The sequence below is a fragment of the Buteo buteo genome, chromosome 21, assembly GCF_964188355.1.
Source record: "Buteo buteo chromosome 21, bButBut1.hap1.1, whole genome shotgun sequence".
In the NCBI taxonomy this organism is placed as follows: Eukaryota; Metazoa; Chordata; class Aves; order Accipitriformes; family Accipitridae; genus Buteo; species Buteo buteo.
Window position 1 is genome coordinate 17,100,529 of NC_134191.1, and position 21,133 is coordinate 17,121,661.

Here is a 21,133-nt window from a genome sequence, read left to right on the forward strand (position 1 = left end):
AGAAGAAAACACAATACTTTACCAAGTCTCATGTACTTCTAAGTAAGTTCACGTAAATGTCTAACAAAACCACAAACGTTTGTATATGCATAGAAGCTGAAAGACTGGCTTTAGTTACTTGTAATAAATGGATTAAAATAAAAGCTACTATGACTTACATACACTTCTGTTCATAAGAGTGACTCTATCAAAAAAAAGCTTACAATATCTTTTTTTTTTCACTACTAAACCAAATTTGCTTAGTCAGTCTATCGATATAGCACTGTTCTGATTGCATAAGGACTGTGACATCTTTACACAGCCTGCTTTGCTCTGGACATTTTTTTATTGATGTCATGCCCTCACTGTAATACCCGAGCATCTTCCAGTTTGAATTTTGTTTGTGTCCCAGATGCTCATGTTGGGCTGTACCTTCTGCTATCTTATTGTCACCCAATAAGACAGATTCTAGCCTCTGAGGAAATCCCACAGTGGTTACAATGTCACATATCTTCTATGAGGCTCTTGTTTAAGTGAAGATGTGGTCCTTAGCCACCTTCTAGATAGGTGGTGATGATAATAGTAAATATGAAACAACATGGCACTTTCCCACATTATTGTATTGTATCAGCTCTGCAATGCTGATAGAAATGAAAATAACTTCCATCAGTTAATTTAGTACAATTCAAAAGATAAGCAAACAGCAAGTACAGTAAAACCTAACATTTTTAAAGAGTCACTGTTGTGAACAAAATCCAAGTTTCAAAGTTTTCAAAGTTCAAAGGCAGGTATTTTATGAGGATATCGAAATCGCCTGGTTCGCAGCATGTTAAGAATGTATGTGCCTGTTTTACGAGTCTCATTGAATCATTCAGCTGTGCAAGTTTGATCTCTTGATGAGTAACGCTTGCCAGAAAACTAGAAATAGTTTTCTATTCAAAAACATTGCTTTTGTTTTCACACACTTTTTTCCCCTAGAGGTATCTGGCATGAAGTTAGCTATTTCCCTTTCTGCCGTGTTGCCTGATCTCTCAATTTGTTTTAATATCTTGAGATAGCTATTTGCAACATGGTTGCTAGTTGGCTACTGCCATGCATAAAGGAGGGCTGGTGTGTTTTAGGCATCAAAGTTCTCTCCGCTGTTAGGTCCCACATCCTGGTGGGCAGTAAGTTCCTGTCATTCCAGTTGCCCTTGCTGGGACAGATGGGTGCTTAACACATCCCAGGATCTGGGTTGCTCTGTACAGTTGTGACTTGACTAAACACAGAAAATCTAATCTGCCCAGACACGTTTTAACACACCTTTGTTAGAAAGTATGGATTTTTTTTTTTAGTGTTATGTGATTTGTTTTCTCCATATTTTAACTCTCTAATGGAGCTTTAGGATAGGCTTGGGTTTGGGTTTTTCTTTTGTTTTGTGGGGGTTTTTTTTACATATGAACACATTCTGTTAAGCAAGCTTTTTCTCTGATTGTCAGGCAAATTCTTTAATCCATTGTCATAAACTGTAACGTCATACATTAACATTTGATTAAAACAGAGTCTCCTTGTGTCTTCCTTTTATCAATAATAATATGTCCCAATGTATCTCACTAATGATAGTATTTCTAATAGTATTTTTTCCTGTAATATGACAGCTTTTACTAATTTAAATTTAATTAACTTTCTTCTTTTTGTGACTTGTTTTCATATCGATGAAAAGGATGGGGAAATCCAATCCATGTACAATACTGTTTAAATTAATTTTTGTTTCTGTGACATTTGTCTCAAAATGAATTCTCTATCATTCAAAATAAGTTCCTTTCATTGTAATGTCTGAAATGGGCTGTATACATGTGAGAAAGTATGACAGGCTTTAACTTCAGTAAAAATGCACCAGGGATGTATTCTCCCAGTGTTTTATTTGTCTTTAAATGTATCAAAGCAAAAATAATTATAATAATTGCTTTAAAATATCTTGGTTGGGAGACCAGTCTGTTGAAGGAAGTATCTTAGCACATTAAAGAGCCTGCTCTGCCAAATACTGACATCTCTTCAAAGGTCTGAGCCCCCCCCAGTTCCCGCTAGGAGATAGGAGGAACTCCATAGCTTACAAGAAAAGCTCTCCAGTCTACAGATTCAGTCTCAGCAGTAAAAAGCTTTTTAATTGACTCTACAAATCTAATTTCTAAACTTTTTGTGAACATTTGCTTTGATGTTCATCTGTACTCTCCCTTGGCAGCCCCTCAGGAGACTAATGGTATTTTGTATTAGGAAGAGATCTCTTATAAAGCATCTAATCTAAACTTGCCTTCCTTAGTTTAGCTGAATCCATTGATCTGCAACATAGCCTTGGTCAAACTGCCCAGATAAGCTTTTCCCCATCCTTTATACTATATTGTTTCAAGTATTTGAACAGAGCTTTTAAGGAAGTGATATAGCAAATGGCTCCTAGAAAGAACAAGCACATAGAAGTAACAGACTTGATATAACAGATACTACTATGGGTTGCACTTAGAGCATGTCTCAAGTCAGGCTATGACACTGCATGACTACTGACTGTACCTGAGATGACAGTACCTGTGAAATCCCATTATGAAGAAATTAAGGGCCCTTATTGATCACTCTGGACATGCACCAACTTTATGTAAGCCTATTACATGAATGCATTACCAGTTTGCTGAATTGTGCATGCCAAAGTCTGTATGTACGAACAAGGTACATGTGTATTTCACAGGCACAGTCAGTTGTACTGCAGACACGTGCACACAAGAACTGAAGCCTGGCCAAGGGGAGCCATCCTTGACTTTGTTTTTTGAGTAACACACATATAGCCAGATATGGACAGGTATAGGGAGGCAGCTAAGCATAACTGACCACAGAATAGACGAATCTATAATTACAGTTAGTGACAGCAAAAGGAATCATTTCAGTAGGAATTTTTTGGAAGAGGGCAAGAAGTATTAGGCAGGATTAAATGGGCTTGCAGGGGACTGGGGAGTTTAGAGAATACAGGTGAATCTTCAGTGAGTTGTTCATATTTCTCTTACTCTCTAGTTTCCTAAGAATGTTAACTCATTCATACATTCAGGCATTTGGCTGACATCCTATGGTTTTGCAAAGCAGTTTCATTTTTCTGTACTGAAAAAGTGTTGCTAACTATGAACAGTTTAATTAAGTTACAGTAATGAATAATTTAACCAGTACCAAGAATTAACTGTCCATTTCTAGTGCATCTATTTATAATTCAGGGGAAAAAAATACTATACTGATTATTTTCATTCTGCTCTGCAAATAATTGCTCTCTCTGTGTTCTGGAGGCATGGTCATGAGGAAGGATCTAGCATTCCATAATACCAGCAAAAGTAATACTGGAAAAAACCGTTATAAACGAGACCACTCAATACTTTTAAGTGCAAGTGATTTCAAGGTTTTGAATTTGGATGCTTTGTTGATTTATATTGAAGAAAATCTCCTGTCTCCTAGCAAATTGTTATTATCAGCTGTGATTGGTGTTATTGTCATATACAATTTTCTATTGAATATTAAGCATCAATAGAAACCAATTTCTACTGTATACTAAGCATCTTTACACTCCTGTGGCATATGAATGCAAAAGAGCTGTATTCCTCTTTCTTCTAGGTGGGTTACAATATTTTCAATGTTCAGGTAAGTCGTAACAAGGTCCACAGAGAAACAAACCAAACTGAAATCGAAAATTCATAAATCTTGGGGACTTCCCAACATGTTCTTATTTATACTGGGTTGTAGAAGTCATACTGCTTCCTATCAATTGAGCAGTGATCCAGGTTTTCAGCCTTCTAGCTACACTGAAGAGCTACATTTGCGGAATAAATATTAGCAATGAATTTTAGTATAGCTGAAAATAAATATACAGCTTATATTCAGCAATGAAATGAAGCTGAAGTTAACAGTCAGTTACTTTGTAAGATTAGTTCTAGGAATGTAATCTCTACAGATTCTTTGTCAGATTGATATAGGCAGGCACAGCTCGCTATTCTGAAGCATGCATCTCTATTTCAATAAAAAAATGTAGGGGAATAAAGTTGGCAAGAGGCAACACTAATTCCATGCCACCACCCTAAAACAGAATTGCTTCAGAATATTCGGAAAGACTCATAGTTGAAAGGAACAGAGGCTGCAGAAAAAGCTCAAGCACATAGTTACAACAATAACAAAGCAATTCATCAATGCCATGCAAGCACTTAGGTGTAAGGCTAAAAACGACAGAGTAGAACACAAAAAGTTGTTTTAAATGTGCAGTATCAGTTCCCCTTTGGAAAGTCAAATTTGCTCGGGTTTTGCCTTCTTCCCCACTCTTATCTGGCAGCCACCACACCAACAGCAAGTGGCTCCCTCCAGCGACAAAGCTAATGCTGCTTCTTGGGTCATGCTGAACAGCAGTGCAGCCAGCATGCTCTTCCTCCCCTAGAGACTGCGAGTGTCACCTTCAGAAAGGGATCAGCCTCCACCACCACCATCGGGCCTGGGATCTTGAGTCTGCTTCCAAACCTGAGCCTGATCAGTCTTGAAAGCTGCCGTAACACTATAAAAGTACAATAAACTACAAGAAATACCAGATGATTACCATGGATCTGTGTATTGGATGTCTAGATAAATACATCCTGGGCGTGGGTGACCATGCAACAGATCCTGCACCTTTAAAACTTGAAAAAGCAAGTAAGAAACAGTCACCTAAACCTACACTACAGCATATTAATAAAAATGTGTATATCAAAAAAGGCTAAATATATATATCAGAATATATATATTTAAAAAGAGAGATATAACAAATATTTGACATGTCATTTTACAGCACGTAGCAACACCTAAAATACGTGCCTTGTAGTTCTCACAAACGTATTGGTGTCATTAGAATTTAGGTATCTCTTTGCATGGGCCATATTCATATCTCAGTCATACTGGCATAACTGAACCACTTCCATTATCTGTCGACTACGGAACTGCTCTGGTTTAAACTAGTGTAACTGAGATAATTTAGCCTCTTGCTTTATTAATTTAGAAAAAAATATATATTTTTAAGCTGGCAATTAATTTTTTCCCAGAAGCGTTCAACACATACAAGGATATAAGCTATAATGTAGTGTACATTGTCAAGCTTAATTAGTACAAAACATGTTCTTTTGCTCAATGCATTGAAAACAAACTAAGTTTAGTTTATTTTGCTGAATGATTTGAAATCAAGACTAGGTTTAGGTCTAATAAGGTATTTTTTTCAAGCAAGAAAATAAGCATAACATTTTCCTCTCTTTCTTTTTGATCTAAGGAAGTTGTACTTATAAGTCCTGTATGTATTATCTAGTGTAACAGGATATAATTTTCTCAATATTTATGTTGTTGTTATTATTGTTTGTTGTCCTTTAATGATGTTATAATTGCAAAATTTAGTAATTTTATTTCTTTGGTTCCTAACAATCTAGAAAGACCAAAATGCGCAGAAAATAGCATATTGCAAAGTCTATCAGACTGACCGCCAGCTGGAGGGACAACTTGGTCAAGTAATTTCATGCTCGTTTTCTTCCATATTTTCTTTATAACTGCTCTAAGTTCTTCATTTGCTTGCTCTAGGTTACCTGTGGCAATGAAATAGAAAAATGGAAGATGGCAGTTATGTTTCAACCAGCTGCAATGAATGATCCTTTGGATGTTAGTTAGCTGTATACAAATAAAGACTGTGATAAAGATTCTTTGCAGCAAGCCTAAGCTACATGAAGTAGCAGATAACAATACTACAACAACTAAGGAGAAGAAAGGGTAGAAGACAGTGAGCTCCTGGGGCTTTCAAATCAGTCTCTAGAGTACTGCAGAGGCCAACCGTAATTTACAGATCTTGGCTCTACTCTGTCACTGCTTAATACCTTCTGCTTAAATTGTGCGGAAAGTGATGACTTGCTCTTTACAAGCCACTTCTTTCTTGATCCAAAGCTGAGACTTTATTTGTTTAATCATAGTAATTACTCAGTTGTACAGGCTTGAAAGTTCAGGCAACTGACTACTGAGCAGTTTTTCATGTCCTGCAGTGCTCACCTAAACCACAGCGATGCTTGAGGGGGCTTAATCTCACCAGTTTGTTATTGGCAGTGGAACTCAAATTCTGCTGAGAACAGCAAAAGGCACAGAACAGAAGGTAGTAAAAGATTGCAAAATAATGAAAAAATATATGAAAATAGTGAGAAAATTCTTCGAAACATAACACTATTTTTTAAAACTTTTCCCTCTTTGATGCAAGTGACAGAAATCCATTCAACCCAGTCAGAACTGGCCTCGACCAAACTGGGATGTTGCTTTCAAGTGTGCAAAAGTTGCAGTTGCACCAATGTGGGATCCAAGGCACCAAGTTAAAGAATAGTGAGGAAGGAGCATCTTAGTTGGACAGAAAGGGGAATTTATTCATCCCTTGCAGTAGAACTCCTGTTATGCCATGGCTACATGTTTTTATCTGACCAGATAAAAGCATATAATAATTTCTGAGATTTCTTGGGCTCTGGCCTCACTATCCCTTTCCTTTCATTTTCTAGCAAATCAATCCAGCAACAGTGAATACAACCCATGATCCAAAGGCAAACCAAATCCAGTGAGACTAAGGCCTTATGTCCAACAAAATGAATAAAGTAAATTGTAACTTTTCCTCATTGTACTTTCTGACAAGTGCAGTAAAACCTTTACAGCTAAGAACCTTACCTTCTGTTTTTATCTTTAGAGCAGTCCTAACCAAAGCAAACAAAGTAGCATTGAACATGACGGTTCCATCACTGTTCAGTGGCATATTCATGGCTACTAACCTCTGTAAATGAGAAAAGGAAAAATTTTGATGTGGCTTTGTTTGAAAAAACAACTCCTAATGTTCATGTCTGAGAAGCTGACGTATTCAAAGAATAATATCCACTGAGAGGCATAAAAATTACATAAGTCTTCAAAAAAAGTTGAGTCTTCCATCCTAGCCGCTTATAACAACCACCCAACATCCCTTCCTTCTGATATCAGTCACATGCATGCCCATACAAAAGCTAAAACTGTCCAGTAGTTTTCATGAGCTACTTATTGAGTTAATTTGCAAACATTGAAACCCAGTCCTTGGCTATGACTATAAGTCACACCATGCAAGTATTAAGGACAAATGCAGTTATTTAAGAGCATACACTCCAGTTGCAGTCATGTTCCAGGTTTCCCATGGGTTCCTCCAGCCTCATGCTCCATGAAGAACCACAACACCAGGTCTGTCTTGTATAAGCTGACTCATTTCTCAGGTAACTCTTCAGTGATGCCATGCATCTCTTATGCTGTCTACAATGAATTAGTGTGAAAGGGGCTATCCTCTACGGATTAGCCCATCTCTGCATTAGTGTTCAGCTTTTAAAGCAGTAATGCTGTGACCCTGTCTGTCAGAAGAACACTATTTAATCTATCAAAATCTTTTCCTAATGTCTGACTTGGATTTTCTTCCATTCTAGCTTAAAAGCGTTACTCATTTGCATAATTTATCTTAATGTATAGATATAGGTTTGATTTAAGTATGCCTCGTAGCATTCCATTTGAACCCAGTGTTTTATACATCAACTTACCTATTTATAAAACAGATATAAAAGAAAGAGAAATGACAGAGCTGTTGCAACAATCCTTTAATTAAAAGACTTGATCTTATTCCTGCTGAAATTGCTAAAACCACAATATCCATAGTTCTGAAGTCCTCAGATAATGTAGTAATTATTCATCTTCTTTGTGTTGCTTCTCAGCTTTTATATTAAAATGCAATTAACCCTCATCTAAATTACACATAGTGCCTGAAAAATTCTGCATCATTTTAAATTCCCTTTAATTTTCAGTCTTCTCACTCACTGCTACATATTGTATTGCACACCATTATTCACTTCAGCTTGGTTTATCATCTTTCACTTGTCCCTACTCTTCAATCTCATTTCTGTGTTTTATGTGCAGCAAACTTCTCATCAATGTGACTGTAAAAGTACTGTATCAAAACTTAATTGTCAATTAAAGTAAACTACCACCCTTTTTTCCCTAGGACTGAAATCAGAAATGTCACTGGGCTGAAGTAGTCTTATATGCGATACTGCATCACCAGAAATGCTGGGATGAGGTAGTTCACATATGTGACAATAACAGACTAATTATAGATTTACAGACCAATCCTTTTCAATCTGATGCTCGGTGAAGAATTTTACATTGGTGGTAACTATTCAAATGAGTACACAAAGAAATGACACTATTTTTGCTGGTTTAAGTTAAGCCTGCAAAAAAACTGGAAAACTCAAGAGTGAAGGAGTCCTTGTGAGCAGAAGATTACTGTGCATACATGACACGTGGGGCAGAATTGAATGAATGACTGAACCGTGAGAGAAACCTAGAAAGAAAATAGGGTAAAACCTACCTTGCAGGCCACTCGGTGAGGGCATAATTTGCCAAAACCAAGTGGTGGCTGAATGCGTCTCAGTAACGTAACCACATCAAGATGCTTTATCCTTCCCCTAGAATCAACAGACATCAGTTACCGAACATACATCCATTCCCAAAAAATATACTATGCTCTCCTTTTATTGATTTTACCAGATAAATCTTATCAGAGAAGTGATCTAACTTACTTTGCTTCAGGGTCATATTCTGACCATATCCTTTTGAACTCATCCAAATGATGGGGACCCAGAATAGACCAGTCACGTGTCAAATAATCAAAATTATCCATAATGACAGCCACAAATAAGTTTATAATCTAAAAAAGTAATTAAGAACAATCTGCCTTAATTATTTCGAATTTTTAAAAAAATATTCAATAAATAAAATAGTTTTATAAGGTAGCAGGTTAAGAATTCAAACAAATAAATTGATCTCATAAGTGATGATTTTTGGCAAATATCATCAAATACCCCAGAAAATACTTGCTAACCATTTAACTGACTAACTGGAACTCTATCAAGTAATGGTATGACAAGAGTGTGATTCTGTCTTAGAGTACTCAGTCTTTGACATAGGCTGTAACATGGTTTTGTTTCTCTTCCTGGATTTGCCAGATCCCACGACATCAAATTAAAGAATGGATCCAATACATGTATTTGACACAGTGTAGATCTCAGGAAACAGCTTTTGTATTAATAGGATTCAATGTCATGACAATAAGATTTCTGCATGTGTTGTTAACACAGATGATGATACAGAACAACAGAACATGTATGTTTACATTAGTTCACAGAATTCTGTCCAAACACTCTCCTTTTGCAAGGAGACAGCACTGTGAATAGAACAAATCGACCAGCTTAGACCAGACACCTGCAATGAGGAAAAACATATTGCAAAGATTATTTTAAAGCAAATAATCCATTATGCCATGGATTAGGGAGAAAGGTTATCGTTCACATCTCATGTGCCACAGTTTGAGCACACTTGTAGAGACACAAATCCAAATTCTGCTAAGTTTAAATAATACAAATAGCATTACTAGTAAGTCAAAGGAATTGCAGCTTTATTGTTAATGAATATTTAATGATACTATTGAGAAATGCATGAAATAATAGCTGATGAAAAGACTGTTAGCTTTCTCATGTGCAACCAACCACTCCTGCATACACACAGTGGGAAGAACATCTTGCACGTGGGAATTTAGAATCATAGAATCATAGAATAGTTTGGGTTGGAAGAGACTTTTAAAGGTCAGCTAGTCCAACCTCTGTGCAATGAGCAGGGACATCTTCAACTAGATCAGGTTGCTCAGAGCCCCGTCCAACCTGACCTGGAATGTTTCCAGGGACGGGGAATCTACCCACCTCTCTGGGCAACCTGGTCCACTGTTTCACCACCCTCTCTGTAAAAATTAGCGTAAGATACAGAATTTCTAACTTTTTACAGAAAAACATAACCTTGCAAAAATATTTTTTATATGGGGTTTTCAGTTGTTCTCTGAAACCACTACTCTCTTAGTTCAGAAGAAAATAAAAATGCCAAAGCTTATTTCTGTTAATAAGCACAAGCTAGACTCACCAAAAATGCACAAAGCATGTAAAAACTGATAAAATAAATGATGGCAAAATTGCTTCCACATGTGTATTCTTCCCCTGGATTATAATCGGATTCTGGATCACAGCGTTTTCCAGGCAAACATGCCAGCATGATTTCCTGCCAGGCTTCTCCAGTTGCACACCTTCATAAGGTCACAAAGATAAATTAAGCATTATTTGATCAAAATGTATTAAAGATGTATTAATTTGTTAAGGTTTGACAAAATGCTTGGAGCTGTAGAAGCACAAATGTGAAGGCAGATAGTGAACTTTTCAGAGCAGGAACTAATTAACAAAATACAAAGCACGTTTCAGAAATGACAAGCATAGATCTGACATTGCAGACACATCTTATGAGGTAGACTAATGCACCATAAAGGCTTGCATGTAAAAATTTGAACCCCAACCTGTGATTTACAAGTTAAATACTTGTTGCAGTGGAGCTCCTGTGTACAAAAGCGGTGTTATGTACGAAAACCTGTCATAAAAGTGGAAAGTATCTATTTGTAAAAGATGAAATGCCTTTTCCTCACCATGGTTGAAGAAATGCTTCTCTAACTTCTGCTATTGCATTTTTTTGCATAGTTGGGTAATGCCTGTGTACAGAGCCATGATTTCAAATATTTAAAAGACAGCTACATATTGATGACATTTTTGGCTGTGTTCATTACCTACTTTCAAAGGTGAAAGTCTTTACATGCATAAAGTGACTTAGATCTCAGTGGGTGATGCCCTTGGTCTCAGATAGACCTGCCAGTTTTGCCAACCAGGTTAGTAACAATGCATAGGAGCCAAGTGAGGTTACGGAATCACAGGCAAGAGAGCTCTCACGGTTGTCACCTTTAGAGGCATCCCTGTTCTATGTCATTCCCTCTCCTTGCTCCAGGACATTTTGAAGCACTCCTGGCAGATGTTTACCCTCTTCTTAAGCTCTCTAGTGATGGAGATTCCATAATCCTCCTGCATCAAGATTTAGCTACCTTTGCCATCAAAAAGTTTTGCCTACTACTTATCTGATATTTCCCTTCTGCAAGTTACACCCTCTACTTCTTGCCATCTCTTCAGCAAATGCAAAGAACAGTTTATTTCTTTATCTTTGCAACAACCTTTCATTTTTTTCAAACTGTCATGCTAGCTGTGCGTCTAAAGATTACAGTAAGGGCACAGTCTTTTTCACCTTTCCCAACACCTACCCAGTAATATCAGGGCTAACTATGTTTGGGCTCTACCTGAAGACAATTACTCGACAAATGAGATGTTTCACAATAGCTGGAATTTGTTTAGGTCTGTATCACCTGAGTAGAACCCTGCTGTGTCAATGGACACTCAGCATACAGTCATAGAGAGTATGTCCTTGCTATGCTAAAATGCTTCTCACTTGCAAACACATTTTGAACAAATCCACGGTACAAGAGCTACAGATACTTTTCATAGATCAATGAAACAGGATGCATTAAATAGGAGTTAAGGTTTACTCACCTGAAGAGAAGAAGCACAGCTTGGGGGAAAGTCTGAAAATTGTTGTTTCTGTTTATTTGATTGTTGTCCCTCATGGCCACTTTTCCAAATACCTGCAATAAAACAGGATTTTGACTTTCATCCTAGTGACCTGTACTGTCAGAAGCTGTAGGCCTTGCAGTCTAAACTTGCTTCAGTATGTATGAAAAACACTTTCACAAATACACTCCCTTTAGTCTCTTTAGATTTTTCCTGACAATTATGTAGATGCAGTAAATTTATCATATGTACAAGATAATTCTTAATCATTCATTTTGGCATCTATAAACCACTATAATACTAGTACATATTCCTGTATTTCAGGTGAGAAAATATTGTTTTAAACTAGTACCTAGAGTCTTTTATTGATATTAAAGCCCTACTGCGCTAAATATTGTACATACTTGCAGTAAGAAATAATTGCTGTCCTGAAAACCTTGAATCTAAATAGAGAAAAAGATGCAAAGGTGGAAACCAAAGCACAGAGAGCCTGAGCATCCTGCCTCAGCCAGAGATGGAAATTAGTTCAGTTCTTCAAAATTAAATTGCAATTCCTCAACCACAAGACCATTCTTTTTCCCCAATATAATACATTTATATCCTCTTACAATACAGCGAAGGCTGTTACTTAATTTAGAGAGATTAATACCATTATGCTCTGTGCTGCTGGACTGTAAGGACATTAACCTGCTTTTGGATAAATAATGAAGAGAAGGAATCAGGAAGCAAACCCACTCTCCATAGCATATTTCTTCTCATCCCATTTAATTAGGACCTCCCTTAGTGCTGATTTGAAGAACATTACAACTTCAAGAACAAAACAAAACATCTGTAAAGTTTTACGAAATGCAGAGCTATCCTAAAGCCTTATGACAGGAAAACTGGTGTTATCAGGAAGAGCGGGGCGGGGAGGAGAGAACCACAGCCCAAATTCAGGATTCCTAACAGGAACTTCTGCCAAAGTGTTGATAGTCATCCAGCCATGCTCCTCTGGCACTAGATCCTGTGTGTGGCACAGAGACTACCACGCAACTCAAACCACACTCCCAATCACAGCTCCATGCTCAGTGCCTTTATCTGCCACTTTCCTGCAGCCTGTACAGTCCCCTCTCAAACAGCTATCCCATCCTCCCACTAGACATGGCCCCGTAGTATGAATTTTAGGAACGGTTTCCTTACAGGTTTCTCTTATCTAGCTATTTCCAGTTAAGACTGGAGAAGCTGTTTTGCCCTCACAGCACTGCTGCTGGTGTGAGCAGTGGCACCCTCATCCCAACAGCACATTTTTACATTTTAAGTTACCAAAATCCTTTCTGTGCTCGTACATCTTGTACATATATCCTGCTCTTGATTAACCACAGGCTCAGCTGTGCCTAAATATTTAGCTAGATTCTTTTCCTAGTTCTATTTTTTTTCATATGGGAAAGACCTTTAAAAAAAAAAAAAAAAAGCTGGAGTTTTAATACCTGATTCCCAAAACAAGTCTATAGTAAAAAAAGCCATGCATTCTGTCATACATTCATGCATAGGAATAAGCTTCACAGTACATGGAAGAGGAGTGGCTCCTTTCAACAAATCAAGATACTATAAGCTCACACCAAGCTCTTGCATCTTTTCGGATTTTCTGACTACCAAAATCATAGCCAAAAATAGATTTTTATGTTAGTCTGAAAGCTCTGCCTTATATATAGCACCACTATCAAAGGAATGTTTCAATAAGCACCTTAGCAAACAAGTCTCAGAGTAGCCAACACTGTACTTTTGTTTAATGCTAAAAAAAATCTGTAATTACCTGCATTCCAATGACAGCATAGATGAAGAACAGCATGGCTATCAGAAGGGCAACATAAGGCAGAGCCTAGAAACAGGACAGGTACATTGTCTTTTAACAATTTCACACCATAATTTCAATTTCCATTTACAAGAATAATTTCTCTGTACAACACAGGCTTTTCCAAGGTTTTTCTTCCTATGCAAGTGCTTAAAATGTTATTACCTTTCATTCTTAATACTCTGCCACATACAATGAACACAAACTTCATCATATTTTAAATTATTTCTGCCTGCAATCCAGGGGGAAGAATCATCTTTAGCAGTTTTTAATTTTATTTTCATTACTGATTCTGACAACACAAAGATACTTCCTTCTATACAGTTACAGAGTTCCATTAACTTCACATTCATCAGATTTTTCAGGAGCAAGGATTCAAATATTTATTTGTTACACTTATGAAATCAGTTTTATATAAAAAAATAGATTAAATTCCTCTTTTGTAGTCATCTAATAAAACATATGGAAATATGAGGCCTGTGTGTATCAAACCTATCCTATACCTTTCAGATATACCAAGTATTTTCTTACAAAGTACCCATAGAAATCTCATGGTAACAGCTAATATTAAATGACAAAGAATGACCCTTGGACTCACTGAAGTAACTGCTGAAGTTTATTTTGGCATTAGTATGCAAATATATTTAAATATGTCATGACAGATAGCACGAATTTCAAAAGAAATCAGTTTTTTGCACTCTACAGGGTATTGCTTTGTAAAATTTGGTGTATAAATGGTTGCAATTATAAAGCAAATTTAAATAAATTTTACTAACCTGAAATGACTTAATAAATGTCCACAGTAAAGTTCTGATTCCTTCTCCTCTGCTAAGCAGCTTCACCAACCTCATCACCCGGAAGAGACGGAAAAAAGTGATGGAGATTCTAGCGCTGTCTTCAGAGTTCTGAAGAGCATCATGGAGAAGTCAAACCAAATACAAACTCAAACATGCAACACTTCCAGAAAAACAACATCAAATGCAAAGGTGGAAGAGGTAAGATTTGAAAATGTATCTTGAGGGCCTTTTCACCTTGATAAGCATGATATGAAAGGAAAAATTACATGCTAAAAACACAGGACCTGTAGAAATGCTTCACACATCACATGCATTTCCAAGTTTTCTGGTTTGTTAATAAGGATCATATTGGGTTTGTTTGTAGTAGACTTCAATAGTACATTGACAATGAATGCAAACCACTGCATAACAGCTTTGTAGTAAGACAGTTATGAAAAATACAGAAAAAATTGGTGGAAAATAGACATGGTAAAAAGAATAAACTCAAGTAGAGGTAAAACCACTGGGGTCAGTTTACTAATCTTACCCCAGACTCATCAGTTGTGACTGTTTCAGTTGGCTTTGGCTTTAAGAAATTAAGAACATTAAATATTAAAATCAAATAAAAGATTAAAAAATCAGATTAACCATAAACAGAAGGAAGGACATTTTTAATTTCTAAATGTAAATTAACATTTTTCAACTCAATATACTTCCTGAACAAAACATTAATATCCTTATTAAAACCTTCCCTTTAGCATTTCATATTGACTGACATATTAAAACATTGCTGGCTGACTGATACTAAAATCTGCTAGTATAAAACATGTTTAAAAGACTCAATGGAAAGCAAATACAAAATAAAATATCTGCTCCTGTGTAAGGCAAACAAAATTAGCCATCGACTGCCACAGGTTGTATGAAATTGTAGCAGTACGCTTAAGTAAAACTTAAGAACAAAGATTTGGGGTCAAACTAGCCTTTCAAGGTCCGTTTTCTGCTGTGCTCTTTTTGAAGATTAATTACTCCATCACTGGAATCTAACCATACTCAAGCAATTATGTTTTATATTACACCAGGAGCTCCCTTAAAGCAAAGTAATTCACTTGAGTTAACTCAGTGATGAACACTGGGTATTGCAGCGCTTAACAAGGACAGGTTTTCACTCTGCCGAAGTGATAGACAAACATTTTCAGCACAATGACACGAAGGCTAACCCTCCCATAGAGGTGCAAGTGAGAAGGCAATACTTGTACTCCCTCACCATCTGCAAAGTACTCATATACCTGAGCTGGTGTAACAGGATCAGGCATGGAGAAAGGGCTCCAGGATTTGATTGACCCTTTTGGAACACATCTGTACAACCCTCAGGAGCTACAGGGAGGAGAGAGGCACACACCAACTTCTTGTTCACAGAGCCAAACTTTATGCCCTGTGAAGAAGAAACTCACTTCTGTCTTTATAATGCCTCTGTCTGTCTTTGGAGAAAGTGTCTCAATATCCGAAATGGTCAGACACTTGCTAGCAAAGCAGCTAGCAAAGCTTGAAGGACCAACTGTCTACGCTTGTTTGTGCACTGAGAGATTCACAGCAGCTTCTTCCAAAATTGAATGGAAGCGCCTTTAAAAACATTTATAGCACTAGAACAAATGGGATTCCAAGTGATGGGTCTTACTCTCTTGCCTAAAATAGCCTCCTTTGAAAGGTGCACCTTTCAACAATTGTCACGTATAGCGGCAATAACCACGATGCCTCCTTAGTGCTGCTTCAAACACATTGTGGATGCATCAGACACCCTCAATGCCATGCCTCACTGAGTAAAATCTCCAGTGTTGCTGTTACCTATGATAAAACTTGGGGAGAAGGAAGGGAAAAGAGAGGAGCTGATTCTGCTGAAAATACTGGCAGTATATTACACAAACATACTATGATAAAAAAACAAGAACAGGTAGTACTTTGTTAAAGTCAGATCATTAGCTGTATTTATTAAAATACTAATTGATTTGTCTATTACTTTTTTTGCAAAACATATCTAGTATAAAGGTATCACAAGGGGAAAATGAGGTTAAAATAACTGTTTGTTCAACTATGTGCAATCTACATAAGTATACACTACTGCCCTCCCAGGATATCAGTATTTTTCTGAAACAAAGAGTTTTAAAACTGTTTAAGGGATTATCACTAAATTGATGCATTAATATTAACCAAAATGCAGATTCCTCATTAGACTTTAGTAAATAGAGTATTTGTAAAATCAGCTGTAACATCTAAGCTTTGTAAGCACTCATAAAAAAACACACAAAAAATATGCTGCCAAAGAAAGACAGTTGCTGCATTAGGAATTCTTGCATATTTCATTAATGTGAAATAAACCCATAGAAATATAGATTAAGGAGAAATTCATTATCACAAACATCATAAATGCCAAAATATCATAAAACATGGGAATAATCTTGCAAAGCTGTCTACCTACATCAATCACAAAGCTGTACTATTGTACACAGACCCACATTGCTATTGACTTTTTTGTACAGAAAAAAAATCATTTTTATCTGAAACTTTTAAGGAAAAAGGGTTTCATTATACCTTCTGCAGACAAAGCCTGAAATTTTGTATTAATCTCTGGTGACTGACTCATGCTGAGCTTGACACTGTCTTAATCAGTGAGCAAATTACTTAATTAGCATTCAGTATTTTGCATCATCAAAAATTAAATGAAATATTTGACAGATATGGAACAGATTAAATTACAGTATCATCACAAATTGACACTAAAAAAAAAGAAGTAAAATGCTGGGTTTTGCATTTGGGAGTTTTTCCTGCCAGCTGTGAAGGATTGGGCCTCAAATAAACTAGGAACGGTATTAGGATAGCAATATGTAATGGGATAGATAAGAACAGAAAAAGGATACTTTAGTCATACAGATTTTTATTTAATTGCTTTCCAAAAGAAAAAATTAGGAGTACACATTATGATTTGGTTATGAAAAAACTCTCACAAAAGGAAAAGTCAGTAAAAAACCCTTTTTCTACACATAACTAACTTAATAATTACTTAATTCTCAGTTTTGAAAATGCAGCCAGAGATCAGATTACCAAAACTATGTGAACAGTTCTACTGCAGGTGCTCAGGAATGACGAGTGTAAAATCCCTCAACTTTTTTTTTTTTTGTCTGAAGGGCACTTAATGTATTTGTGTATGCACATTCGTGTGTGCACAGGACTGTGTAATGCACACTCCTCTCATAAATCACTCTTTCTCAGCTTCTTTGGACTAAGCAGTCCTAATTGCCTCTTTCTGATGGCTGATCTGCTGCTGCTGGGAAGTGTTAGAATGTCATATGCAAAAGATGATAAACTATGGACACTGGAAAGAGCAGGCCAGGAATGAAAAAGGAAAACACCTTCTTTGCAAAAAGTAAATCGTACAAAAATACTAAGGTGGAGATAGATGCTAGAAATCAACAATGAAAATGAACTACTGATACCAGAGGAATTTTTTTGTATTGGAGCAGAAAATACTCAACTTCTGCCCATCATTGGCCAAGTGTTTTGGGTACTGACATTTTAAAATGAGTGCATCTAATTTTTTTACCCTCTCTGGCATTTCCCTCTGATAATACAGCAGCTTGGTTTATATTATTAATACTAATTCTAATGAAGCTAATACAGTGATATACCACAAAGAAAACATTATTCATACTTCTTTATAAAGGAAATGGTCATCTAAGAGACAAAGTTAGTTAACATTTATGTATGTCCATCCAGGATGAAGTAATACTAAGATCTGGGGAACTAAGATTAAGATAACACAATCTTCAGTAACAATAATGGACAGACTGACAATAACAGAGAACGCCTGCTTCCTCCAGATAAGGAAAAAACATGTACTACCTAAACACATAATCTTATTTGCAACTTCAGTAATGTTACTTGACATGTACACATGTAAGGAGGTGGCACATTGTGCATATGTAGGGAAAGCATTAAATAGACTTGAGACTGAGGGGGGGCAGGTTGAGCAGAGAGTGTCTCTTTGGATGATGGTTGCTGACGAGAATGAAAATATTTCCTGTGGTCAGGCAATCTATCTACAACCTTCTTTTTCCCCTCACCTCCCACCAATCATTCCAATACTGCTCGTGTCCCAAACAATTCAGGACTGGCTGGTCATTATCACAATTTTTTTGTGCCCCATGGGACTATGTGATTCCTAAGACAACAGATGTGCTTCTGGATTCACTGCTAGAAGTCTAGTAATAGGCACAGCTAGAATTAATGAACAGCTTCTGCTCTCACTGCTTGGCTAACAGATGCACTGCAATGAGGTAAATGAGGACAGAGACTGGCTTAATTATTCTACCTTTTCTGTCAGCCATGTGCCAGCTACACCGAGAGTCTAGTTCAGCAAAACACTTCATAACTATGTTGTTTTAGGCCAATTCTTAAATACTTCAAATAGGCAGTAACATATGATTTTTCTTTTTTCTTAATCAAAGTTCAACACAACAGCTTTCTTCCCCAAACAATCCAACCCTCAAAAAAAGATTAACCAATGATCAACCTAAATTTCTGACTCACTGATTAAAATGTTTGCAACCTGGTACCAGTTTTGGTCAAGTATTTATTGCTGCTTATGGAAAATTTAGCACATTTCCTAAACAGTAACTCCTCATTACACCCTTCATATTGCAACAAAAGTTCAAAATAAACATCCTAACCAAAAAAAGCTTCAATGTCAAAACTGTGAACAGTGTGAAACAGATTGCATCATGCATTGGAAGCAAACTGTAGCTCTGTGTTTAAGAAAAAACAAACATGGTGAAAACCAGTGGATATTAGTATACAGTGTTGGTCAAATGCTTCTTTTTTACAGGTTGTGCCAAAGGGTACGAGAGCATGCCAAAACAAATGAACACATAATGATGATGTAATCATAATTATGAAGGAAATCATGATTAGAAGGAAATATCTGAATGACGAATACATATGATGACAATAACATATATGGGAAAGCATTCAGGTTGCCAAAATATCTTCAGAAATGTGTAGTGTATGTGTGTCCGTATGCATGTATGCATATACATACAAGATTTGTTCAGAGAATATTACTGGAATTCAAATGTGCTAGGAAAGAATTTTCTTCATAGTCTTATCAGTGCTCTCTCTATTCCCTGTTCAACATGAACTAAATGCGCATGTACATAATTTACTAAAAATTTTGAATCAATGTGAAGAACCCCAGAGTACATTTTAAAAGTATCTTTTCCCCTGTAAAAGATGTATTTAAAACTCTAAGTTAATAACCAACATGTTGATGGCATAGGGTATTATTATGATAACTAATAAATATTCAGTTGTGTAATAAAGTAAATAAATTATTAGTATTAACACCTTCATGAAAGCAGCTCAGAAATTTACTTCTATTTCCAAATTAAATATTGCAATGTAGTATAGATTTTATATTGCGATAAGATTTCATACTAACAAAAGCAAAGCCATATGAGAATGTATTTTTCTGACCTATCCTCAAGCCTAAAAAGATACATTTGCAAAAGTCTACAAAAGGTTTTAACAGTTTTCAAAAATATCAATTACTAGCAACAAAACAAGTTCTAACCTATGATACTGATGCATAAATGAGGATTCAGGCTGAATTGCAATGCTTTTGTTCAAAATTGGAATCCAGAATCTCTTACAGGAGGTAGATATGAGGTTTTTAATCCACTCCTCCACACAAGCAAGAACAGCCATCCCACCAGTTACTGGGTGGGTGGGCAACTATATAAAAATAAGCACCACCCCTCCCAGCAGACACTCCACTAGCACTCTAGTAAACAAAAAGAGTATCCCACTGTTCACAAGTCAACATTATGCGCTGCATAGTGCTGAAATGGTAAGAATGGTGCTCCTTCTTGCCAAATGGCAGAATATCGAATTCTGGTCTTGGAAGAGACTTTTTTGATGTATGACATTGTTACTAACCACTGTTAGTTGTTACAGTAGTGTAAGCACTGAATAAGCCCTCACATGTTTAGAGTGGTGAATCAAGACAAATAGGTCTTCCTGAGGGGCTGAAGAGCAAGATATCAATGCTGTTCCTTTAAACCCTATTTCAGCAAAGAACTCAAATTTTATTTAACTTCAAGCATAAAATTAGTCCCAAAGGCACTGCATTAAACATTTGTACAAAAGAAGAGGAAAGTGAACTCTCCATTATTTTCTCGACATTTTGGCAGCACATGAATGGTAAAAGAAAATTAAATAAAAAATGTGAATTAAAACCTTTGTAACTACTACTGTAATAATGTGATCATGCCTCTAAGTCATCCAGTGCTGGTCATCCAAATGGTTTCTGAGCTGACAAATAAGATAATTTCTGTACAAGTCAGGCCATATTGAAACTTGTCTGTTATTTCCATTTAAGAACTTACTCATTTATTCAGAATTTATTTCCAATTTATTTGTCTCTTGTTGTCTTAAGTTATATATGTGTCCATCTCCCAGAATGGACTGACCACTTCTTGTGTCTCACAATCACTACTCTGCTTTTTTAGTTGAAGAGGAACCATTTTTATGACCACACAAGATCTTGCGTGTCATGTGAAATTTTTTTAAAACAAAAGGTCACAAACCCCAAAAGTAATTATATAGGTTTTAGTAGTGGTTTTAATTTTTTTTATTGCTATACTATATATATATTTACTTATATATACTTGCCTCTAAAAATTTCTAAAAATAAAACGAACATGAAAACCAATTAGATTCATAAAAGAAGAACCGGTTAAAGGAAGGGATATTAAATGACAGAGTAAATTAAAAAAACAATCGTAGAAAATAGTGTATTGCCAAAATATATGTTGCTCTGAGGCGGTTCATTTCTGGAGTTGGTCAGTGATCCAGTCCTTGAGGATCCTGAGCAGTCCTGTAAATTGCTGAACACATTAAACATGGATTTCCACGGGCAGCAAAAATATTCAAAACACAGTAGTTTCCTGGATTTTATGTAAATGGGAGGTTACTGG

The 21,133-nt window shown here is 36.3% G+C and overlaps 1 protein-coding gene across 2 annotated transcripts in view; it reads right to left on the minus strand.

Annotated features, from left to right (window-relative positions):
* The window catches only part of CACNA1D (calcium voltage-gated channel subunit alpha1 D), a 197,469-nt gene that overhangs the window by 25,657 nt on the left and 150,679 nt on the right, over nt 1–21,133 (minus strand). For both annotated transcript variants that reach the window (XM_075053572.1, XM_075053574.1), the window contains exons 32-40: nt 14,656–14,694; nt 14,109–14,237; nt 13,294–13,359; nt 11,484–11,575; nt 9,988–10,147; nt 8,598–8,725; nt 8,387–8,483; nt 6,682–6,784; nt 5,472–5,573 (exon numbers count right to left, since the gene is read on the minus strand). In XM_075053572.1, the coding sequence (XP_074909673.1) occupies nt 5,472–5,573; nt 6,682–6,784; nt 8,387–8,483; nt 8,598–8,725; nt 9,988–10,147; nt 11,484–11,575; nt 13,294–13,359; nt 14,109–14,237; nt 14,656–14,694 (916 nt within the window). The remainder of the gene's footprint in view (nt 1–5,471; nt 5,574–6,681; nt 6,785–8,386; nt 8,484–8,597; nt 8,726–9,987; nt 10,148–11,483; nt 11,576–13,293; nt 13,360–14,108; nt 14,238–14,655; nt 14,695–21,133) is intronic.